Source organism: Sciurus vulgaris, assembly GCF_902686455.1.
Source record: "Sciurus vulgaris genome assembly, chromosome: 13".
NCBI classification, from domain to species: Eukaryota; Metazoa; Chordata; class Mammalia; order Rodentia; family Sciuridae; genus Sciurus; species Sciurus vulgaris.
This window is the reverse complement of record NC_136474.1, coordinates 80,824,289-80,834,006: the sequence shown is the minus strand read 5'-3', so window position 1 is coordinate 80,834,006 and position 9,718 is coordinate 80,824,289. Positions and strand designations below refer to the sequence as shown.

General features: G+C 38.4%; 1 protein-coding gene across 4 annotated transcripts in view; it reads right to left on the bottom strand.

The window, feature by feature from the left end:
- Positions 1-3,431: 3,431 nt before the first annotated feature.
- WDR7 (WD repeat domain 7) overlaps positions 3,432-9,718 on the bottom strand; it is a 360,567-nt gene continuing 354,280 nt past the window's right edge. For all 4 annotated transcript variants that reach the window (XM_079108807.1, XM_079108809.1, XM_079108808.1 and 1 more), the window contains one exon: positions 3,432-6,185. In XM_079108807.1, coding sequence (XP_078964933.1) covers positions 5,982-6,185 — 204 coding nt within the window. In that variant the 3' untranslated portion in view covers positions 3,432-5,981. The remainder of the gene's footprint in view (positions 6,186-9,718) is intronic.

The following is a 9,718-nucleotide window of genomic DNA, read 5'->3' as shown; positions in this document are numbered from 1 at the left end:
CAAGAAAGGGAGTGTGATGTTTGGTAAGACAGTTCTTTGGCTGGGAAGAAATCTCCAGAGAAGGACTCAGTGGGGAGCTTCGATGCCAATGCTCCTAGAAGCTGGGGGAATAACTGCTTCCATCCTAGGGTGGGAGGATCTGACCAGCACAGGGAAAGGCATCCACCTTGCTGTGCCCACACACACTGGGATAAGAAGGATGTACACTTTATTTTTAAAATAAAAAGAGCTTTAAAAAAATGAAATGTGGAACTAGAATTCAGAAAAATATTTAATTAGCATCTTTGCCATGTAAATCTCAAATGTCCTTTGATATGGGAGTCTGATTTCCCACAGTTGCAGTTAAAGCTGCAAGTGAAGAGCTGTCTGGACCCTGGGCAGTACCTACCAATGTCCTTCAAGTTGTAGGTCTGGTGTAGTTTAGACCCATTTGGATCACACAAAGATTTGGGTTTCCATAAATTTCTGCCTCAAAACATTCCCATCTTCCTAATTAATTTCTTTTTATTCTTCAAGGCCCAGCCCAAATAATTCATCTCTGGGAAGCCTAATTTGCCACTGTCCCATCATAATTGATCACTCTCTTGTCCCCCTTTTAGCTCTTCACCCATCTGTTTTTAGCACTTATTCCATAGTGTTAGATGGTGAGCTCATCAACAAGAGGAAAATACAGAACATTTGCTTGTCACATGCTAAAGTTCAATCAATACTTTCTTATTGGATAAAAATAACATTTCACTGCCAGATCTGTACATTATTCACACATTTTCACTAAAACTTAAAGTTTGTCAAGTTTTAGAGAATGCATTTCTTATTTGGGTAAACTTAAGTGTTAAGTCATTTTGACCCTAGTCAAAATAAGTTATTGGCAACAGAACCTTCATATTTGATTTCCCTTGCTTTGATGATTCTATGAAACCCACTCTGTTAACATTTTGTTCAGAGTCTTGTTCAATCATGATGGCTTTTTGCAAGACACTCATTAAGTAGCTCAAAATCATCACTGATTCTAATGTGAATCCTAAGTGAAATATGTTGATCTACTTTATTTTTGAGGAATTGGTTATAACTTCAGCTGTAATTCAAGCTGTCTCATCCATCAGCATGTTTGCACATTTCTTCATGTCTATAGATTTTGGGGAGAAGCAAGATGGCAGCACAGAGCAATCTGACAAAGTCTGATGAATATGAGCAGAACCACAGAGACTCTCCTTTGGATAAGTTGTCCAGACCTATACTAGAATACAGATAGAGATGAAAACACAGCACACAACAGAGTCAACCATGTTTTCCAAAGGACATGGGCAATCTTGTTTATACATGCTCTTCATGTAAAATGTCTACTAAAAACATGAGCTTACATTTTATTGAGTGCTTACTAGGTGGTGCACTTCCAAGCACTTTACAGGTGCAAGTTCGTGAATTTAACAAATTTAGCAGATATTCATTTGATTTCTACTACAAAGTTTGCATGACATATTCTTGGCTTTCTCTGAGAAATCTCAGAATACTGAGGAGTGTTGGCTGGCTACATTTTCCTTTTGAAGCAAAAAGTAGACTAAAATCTCCAGCCTGAGCAATCTCCTCAGAATAGTGGAATTTATTAATGAGAAAGAGGGCATATGAGATTTTATTTTCTCTATAATTTCAATAAGTGTTTTCACTGGGCATGCCTATGAGGATCACTTTATTATACCTGAAAATTTCCTCTGTGCTTCTGAGCTTGTCTGACGGTATGGACACAATTTCGACTTCTTTGTTCTTTTATCTGTAGGAAAGAAAACAATTCATATCTTTTGGTTGGAGGTGTGTGTTTCCAGAAGGAACAATCCAGTCTTGCTGGTGAGAATGGAGTGAACCGCTTATCTTTTTCTTGGAGGTGCTCAAGCTTCTCACCTAGAAAAGTCCCAATTAGGATACCTTTATAAGTATCGTGTTTAAAGGGACGTGGGAAATGAGAAACAATTTGAGCTCTAGAGGAACATGACCTCTTTTCTCAGGTCAAGGATTGAACCAACTGTGAAGAGGGCCTAAGGTTTACGATGTCAACGCAGCAGGATCAACATGAATTACACAACCAAATTTCAAGATGGGGAGGCAAAATGATATCATCACTCAAAAACCAATTCGTATGTCCAAAAAAACATGGACACCACCAAGTCTGACTACATTGTTGGCAGGTGATATTCACAGTGTTTTCTCTAAAATTTAAGGTATCCTTAAAGAGGGATGAAAACCTCGAAACACACAGTTGTGAGCTCGTACATCTAAATGACAATTACAAGCACAAACCCTTTTGTAGTCTTTTTTTAGTTTGTAAACAACAAAACGAACTGGAACATCTAATTTTTGAAATTCTTCTGGCTTTTATTTTTGACCTTTGGTATTTGTGTGTATTGACGATCTCTAAACCATTGCACAAAAACACCTTGAAGTGTCAAGCTTTTAAAAATGAGTCTTCTTTTCTCTTTCTCCTGTGCAGCTTGGATTATCTTGGCCTTGTCAAAATACATTCTCTAGTTAGAGGGTGGAAATATTTCCCTCCTGGCTCCAAAGTATTGATTTTCTTCAACACTCGGCTCTGTCAGTCAGGCAAAGGGGTGAAAGGTGAAAGTTCATTCAGCACTGCTTGGCTTTACCTTCCTATTAATGTCATGCCCTTTCCACATTTGATCAGTTTATGTGATCACCAATCACATAGAACTGCTACTGCTCTTATTTTCCTATAAAGATAAATTTAAGTCATCAGGATGTGTTAAAACAATTCTAGGGCCATCACTGAGCATTTGACTGGGCCCAAGATGCTACAGTCAACTCTTTAATGTTTATCTAATTCCTACAAAATATACCTTACATGATGATTGACTGAATGCCAATTGTTCTGTATTCTTATCTGAAAGCATTAAAATAAAAGTCCATTTTCTACTTACACATCATGCTCTGTGAGCAATGAGGAACTATTCTGTTATTTTTGTTTTTTCTGAAAGCCAATTATATACTTTTTACCTTAGGGAGTCAAACTCATCTTCAAACTGAGTATTAAATGAAATAAACTTAATGATTGTCAGCCCAGGTCCCACGAGACAGCCAACCTATGCTGTCAGGTCTGTCAAGATACAATTTGGTACAATTAATAATCTGGGAGCCACTTGGGTTGGAGATAAAGCAGCATGCATGCAATTCCCTTGCCCAAGCCACAGAGGGCACTGTTGAGTTTCTCTCTCTGGCTGCCTTCCCCTGGGGCAGTGTCTAGGAGGCTTCATTCTCCACTGTTCTGTCTTCCTGTGAAACAAGTCTGTCCTTCCGGAAGCCAGCTCTCCAGTGAAATAAGTCATCAGAAATGCAAGAGTGAGGAGAGCACGTGGATTTCAACTGAGAATGTTTAAGAAGGGTAAACATCGGAAAAAGCAACAATATCAGAAAAACAATCTTCAGTACAATTCAGTTTTATTTAACACACATTATGTACACAGGAACATTCAGCACATATAGAATCTAATAGGTGGAATCATCCAGAAATGTCTTGGGAGGCAGACATTTTAATTCACTTGCTGTACATAGTAAGTTCAGTCAGTACGACATTTTCATACAGATGTCACTTCATGTCATCTTTTGCTTGTAAATTACCAATGGAGCCACATATGTCTCTACATTTACAAGGACAGGTCCAAAAGCAGCGCTAACAAAATCAATAAAACACTAACAGTGTACACTGGGTGACAATACGAAGTTTACCTCGGAGCTGAGAAACAAGCTGGGATGAAGTCTGGGACTGTGGGTGTCAAATAGCGAAGGCGAGCATTATGTTAACAAGAATGTAAATATCAGTTCAGCAGTTAGAGATGTCATCTGATCGGCAACATAACCCCCACGGGGTTTCACAGTCCTCACGTTCTACTGGCTGATCACAGCCAGGGTCTGGGTGCGTGGGATGTGGAGAGGCTAGCTGTCTCCTGGACCAGGGTTTTGGTCCCTGGGTTCTCCCAGTTTTGTCCTCAGTCTCCACGGTGGGTACCATCTATGCAGGGTGGTGGCCTGCCTACTAGTCACACACCTTTTTTTCTGATGCATAGAACGTTGTTAAAAAATTTTTCCCCCCTAAGGTTTACGTTTATCTCATCATTCCAAATAATTTTGAGTGTATAATAAATTAATTTGCATTTAAGTTCATAAAAAACATGTGCTGAGTACAGAGCAGACTCAGAAACCCACTGGAAAAACACAGTGTGCCTTTTAGTTTACCCCACATTTCTCTATCACAAACACAACGGCACGTTCACCACACAAAGTCTACACTGTGTAGTTCATGGTTTCTTTCTTGGAAACTACATATATAATCATTATGAATATGATGTACATGCATGCAGCATATATTCACTTTTGAAAGAACACCCAACATCTAAAACCAAGGAATAGTACATATTTGCCATCAATGGAGATCGCATTTCATATCAATATGAAAGGTATGTTCTAGTGGGTTTAATTTTTTTACTATGTTCTTTAAAAATCTGTTTTAGTAAAATAACAGATATATTTGTCTCTGGACCTTGATCCTATGTTTCTGTAAATTACAGAAACAATCTATGTCTTTTAGATTAAGTGCTTCCATTATTATTCTGGTTCCTCTGTAAACTTTGCATATTTTCTCTGAATTTAATAAACTGTTTTGTATTTTTCCTTTAATAAAACATTTTGCCTAACTAACAAACCAATCAACAACCAGACAGCCAGCCAACCAACCAACCAACCAACCAACCACTCCCCCAAACAATATATCAATAAAATTTGTTAGGAGCAATTCATATAAAATATTAACTGATGGGCTTTTTCATTACAGAAAGTCAGACCAGCATAAAGCTTCCTTCAAAGTCTCAAGAACATAGTTGCTGCAATGTCTTTTCAAACCAACTCAGAAACCCCATTCCTAAACATTTGTGCCTTTGATATTAATTTTCAAGTATACTTGTCTAAAAGAAATCCCTCCTTAGTTTTCCTTTCACTGATCAGTAGTTGGAATGCTGACTTGTAATTCTTGCATGATAACTGACATGTCATACACAGGGGATCTGCCGGTTGTGATGTTTCTGGAAAGAAGAAGCAATCTCTTTCCTGAACAAAAAATATAGAGCAGAATGGAGTAGAGTCTTCATTTTAGGTTTATGCTATGCTTCCAAACTTGCTTCATTATCACAAGAGTCCCTTCAAAAGATTAGTTACAGTGACTGGATATTATATTAGCTAGATTATAAATAGTGATGATTTTTATTTTAAACTACTACATTCACCATTATTTCAGCAGGAAGTAAGCACTATAGAAAGCTAGGTGTCTGGAAAATGTATTTCTATACAAGGAAAAAAATTTAAATATTTTTTCATTAATCTCAAATCAACTAGGTGTCACTGAAGAAGGTGGTGGCTAATTCCTAGGAAATTAATTGAGTAATTTCCTAGCAATTACCAGTGGAAAAAAACATGTAAACACAGAATCTTTTTGGTAAACAACAGTATATTTTAGGAAATCCAAAGGGAATAATTTCAATAATGAGGACTGCCACATCACCTCAACGCCAGCATCAGAATGGCCAGATTTAAGCAGAACTCGGGGCTGGCTTCGATGGCTGGGAAGGCTGATCGGGCTGGGAGTGCAATCACAGTGGTTATTGATTTTCAGGCTTCTGTTGCACTGAGCAACAAGAGCGTTCCCAGGAACTGCCAGCTTTCCCCTCCCATCTCTGGCAGGGAAAAACCACCTAGTGACAGAATGGCCACATCCTGTTGAGTGGTGTGTGCATGCCTCTGAATCAATAGGAGGCCCGTGCAGGAGTCTGCCCCCAAGAAGCATGCACAAGTGACACAGACCCGGCCACGCCCCTGGATGTCACTGGGGTGGGCTGGCACCAAGGAATGATCGCCATAAGGACAGAGCAACATCGGCCTAGAGAACTGAGAGAACCAAAATGCAGTTAGGGCAGCAAATAGGGCTAAACCATGAAGCGGTGCTCCTTCCCGTCGTGCGCCATGAGGATGACATTGCGGTTGGAAGTCCAGATAAGCCGGGCCAGTCTGAGGGCATTGTGGGAGCCAGGAGACGCCGGCTGCACGGGGGGCACCTGGTAGGTTTTAATACAGCGCAGCTGAGGGGCCGAGTTCAGCATGCCGATGCTTCCCAATAGTGATGTATTCATCTGGAGGGACAAGGACAGAAGAACACAAGTGTCAGTTACAGAACCCTCTCCCTTTCCCTCCCAGAGACTGGTTCAGCTCTTCTGGCCACTTTCTACTCTCTAACGGCTATTCACATTCATCTAAGAACTCATATTCTTAACCTCTAAGCTCTTCTTCTGGTGGATTTGAAACTGTTCTGATGCTAGTACTGTAAACATGTTAAGTCCAGAGAAATTTTACTTTGTGGGCAGAACTTGTCAGCAGTAGAGTCCATCGATCTTCAGGAAGGAAGCTAAATTACAGGTGTTAATAAAATGCTTCAATTAGATAATATTTGGAAGTCGTAGATATTTTAAACTGAAGACCTTTGTATTCTTTGACAATACGTGTTAGCTGCATCTCCTGAAGGATGAGTCAATAAAGACAGGTTTCAGGGTCTATAATTAGTTCAAGAAAATGAAGACAAGTGAAGCTGTAGATGAGTCACAGATTACTGAATCTGAACATGAAACCTAACCCCATCCCTTCGCCAACACCTTCATTCTTCACTGTTTTTCGAAAACAGGCTCTGGAAAGTCTTTACTTATATAATTTGAAAGAAGAAACAATCAGCTTCATCTCATTGTTTTGCTAATTGTGGAGAGTTTACCCTCCACAATTTATGGACATTTCCTTTTTATCAATTGGTGATTTCTGCAAAAAGCAGTTTTTCTAGATTTGATTTAAACTATAGTTTTCTTCTTCCATTCATATTAATGAAAAATAACATGGAAATTATAAATCATGAACAACTACACATTCAGGTCAAAATTCTCACTCTTGAATGGCAGTTATCTAAGTGAACTGTTTTTGGAGCAACTGAGTCTGAAAGTTTCTTTAGATTCTAAATCGTTCTTAAACTGTTTGCAAATGCATCATTTGTGCTATCATAAATCACATGGAAAGCATCCTGAAAATCAGGAGAGAAGCCTCGGAAATAACATTTTTTTCTTTGCACTAGTTTTCATTTCCGCCTCTTCTTGCTGGTAAAGACTCCATCTACATGGGAAGGATGCTAGGGATTTGGGGGAAGCGTGTAGATCATGGTCCAGCTTATACAAATGGTTGATAATGAAACCCTAGCGAATCCTAGGACATTTAAGATGTGTTATTGCTGATATCATGCTCTGCATTTGGATCAGAGCAAAATACAAGCCATTCCTTTTTCCAGCCTTTCTCAGCAGCAGGACGGTGTCAGAGGGCGTAAATCATGGCATCTCTAGCAGAGTGCGTGCAGGCTCCACTGACATTTTCACAATTTAAATCATCTTGAGTAATAACCCTTTTAAGATGACTAATGTTACTGATTTTCCTGCATTAATAATAGTGCCGAACACAACACAGAGGTGAAAAAAAATCACTAGTGTACGAGGTCACATTTTAAAACCAAATGTATGGTTATCGTTAACTCTTTCTGTTGAAGTTCAGTTCACATTCAGGAGGCACCTCACTGTCATCCTTCCAAAAGCCTCTTTCCTCATTTCCTTCTCTCCTGTTTCCAAAAACTCTCCCCAAAAAAGTGAAAAATCAAAGCCTTATTGCCTTCCGGAGGTTCCCAAATAGTTCAAATATAAATAATAATAGTAAGCTTGATTTGATAGGTCTCATGGCTATAAAAAGTAATAGTATATAATTTAGTCCTCTTATAGAACAGATCCAAATGATCCAGAAAATTGCTGGTTAAAATTAACTGGCATCAATAGGCAAACGGTGCTTTCAAAAAAAACCCTAATTTCTCAGTTGATAAATAACTACAAAGTATTTTTCATTCATCATGGATTTTCTATGAAAATATGTTATAAAGCTTGATTTCTGCTGGTGGATCGAAATGCAAAGGTATGTAACATGCTCAGATGCTTCCCTACTTTAAATTATTTCCTTGAAATCCAACCACATACAAGAAACAGGTTGAGGGTACATGGGGAGAGGAATTAAATATCATATGAGAGCTCTCTAGATGGAAAGATTTTTAAAAAACGCCATTATTATATCGTATAGCATGAGTCATCCCTACTTTGATAAATGTTGTCACTAGTGTTAAACAGCCTTTCTGCCTCAGAACAGGGTTCTATAAGGTCCAGGACTGACCCACTGAAGGGATGAGGACATCATGCTCATGACAGTCCATTGCTCCTCAGACCATCCTTTCCCCATGAGCTCTTCAAATGAGGAAGAGATCTCAAGGAGGAAGTGGGAATACAAATTTTCCTAATAAGCTTGGCCAAAGAACGCTTCTTGAAATAATTTGCCATTTGGTTATTCTGCATTAGTTTTTTTCTTGATTGGTAACTGGCGACAAACTAGGCTTAAGTATGGGCAGCTTAAACCCTGAACAAACAAGGCCTTCATGGAATTACCAAATGTGATAATACTGCATTTTTCCTGATTATAAAGATAATAAATATGCACTGTGAAAAACTCAAATAATAGAACAAAAAAAAAAAAAAAAAAAAAGAAAGAAAGAAAGAGAAAGAAAAGGAAAAAGAAAAAAGAAAAAAATAAAGAAAGCAAAATGCCCTGAATTCTCACTTCTCAGAGACAATTGCTGGTGACATTTTGTTAAACAACCTTTCAGACCGCCAGGTATACACCTACATACAGGAGGAGAACTAGACTTAAAGGATTTTACACACGACAGACTGATGTTAAAAGGTAGTTTTGCAATCTGCTCTTTCATTCAATAAAATGTTGAGGTCAATCTTTGCATATAAATGACTCTAGATTTACTTCATTCTTTTAAAATGGCTGAACAGGATTATCCTACTGTATGATGGAGTAAATAAGAATAAATGAAGCCAATGTCAATCAAAATTTTTATAGCATTTCCAAAAGAGGATATTTATTTGCTGGATGGTGGCGGTAAATTGAGGTAAGAGAATTACAAATGTATTTCATAGCCGGGTGCAGTGGCACACTCCTGTAATCACAGCGACTCTGGAAGCTGAGGCAGGAGGCTCAAGAGTTCAAAGACAGCCTCAGCAACTTAGCAAGGTACTTAGCAGCTCAGCGAGACCCTGTCTCTAAATAAAAATAAAAAAGGGCTGAGGATGTGGCTCAGTGGTTAAGCACCCTGGGTTCAATCCCCTCTACCAAAAAAAAAAAATTCATCACCAATTTTCCTTTGCTTAAATATCAACAAATACACAGAAGTGAAGGATTCAAATTGTAGGAAAATGATGTGAGAGAATCAAAGGGTTTGAAAGACTGCTGAATTACATTATTCAATAGCTGAGTATGTAAAGTAACATGGCACTTTGGCCTTCCCCTCCCTTCAGAAACATGCTGCAGAAAACCAGTTCTGTGGAGATTATTTTCAGAACACAGAAACACAGACAGATACAATTCATCAAAACAGGAAATGTTTTAATGCTTTCCTTTATATAAAGTAATGCTGTACACAAACCTTTTACTAAGTCTCACTTGAGTAATTATCCAACCAATATTTCTCATTAACACTCGCTTCTCAGCAAAGATTTTAATAGTTGATAGCTTTAGTCAGGCTCTGTATTAATAA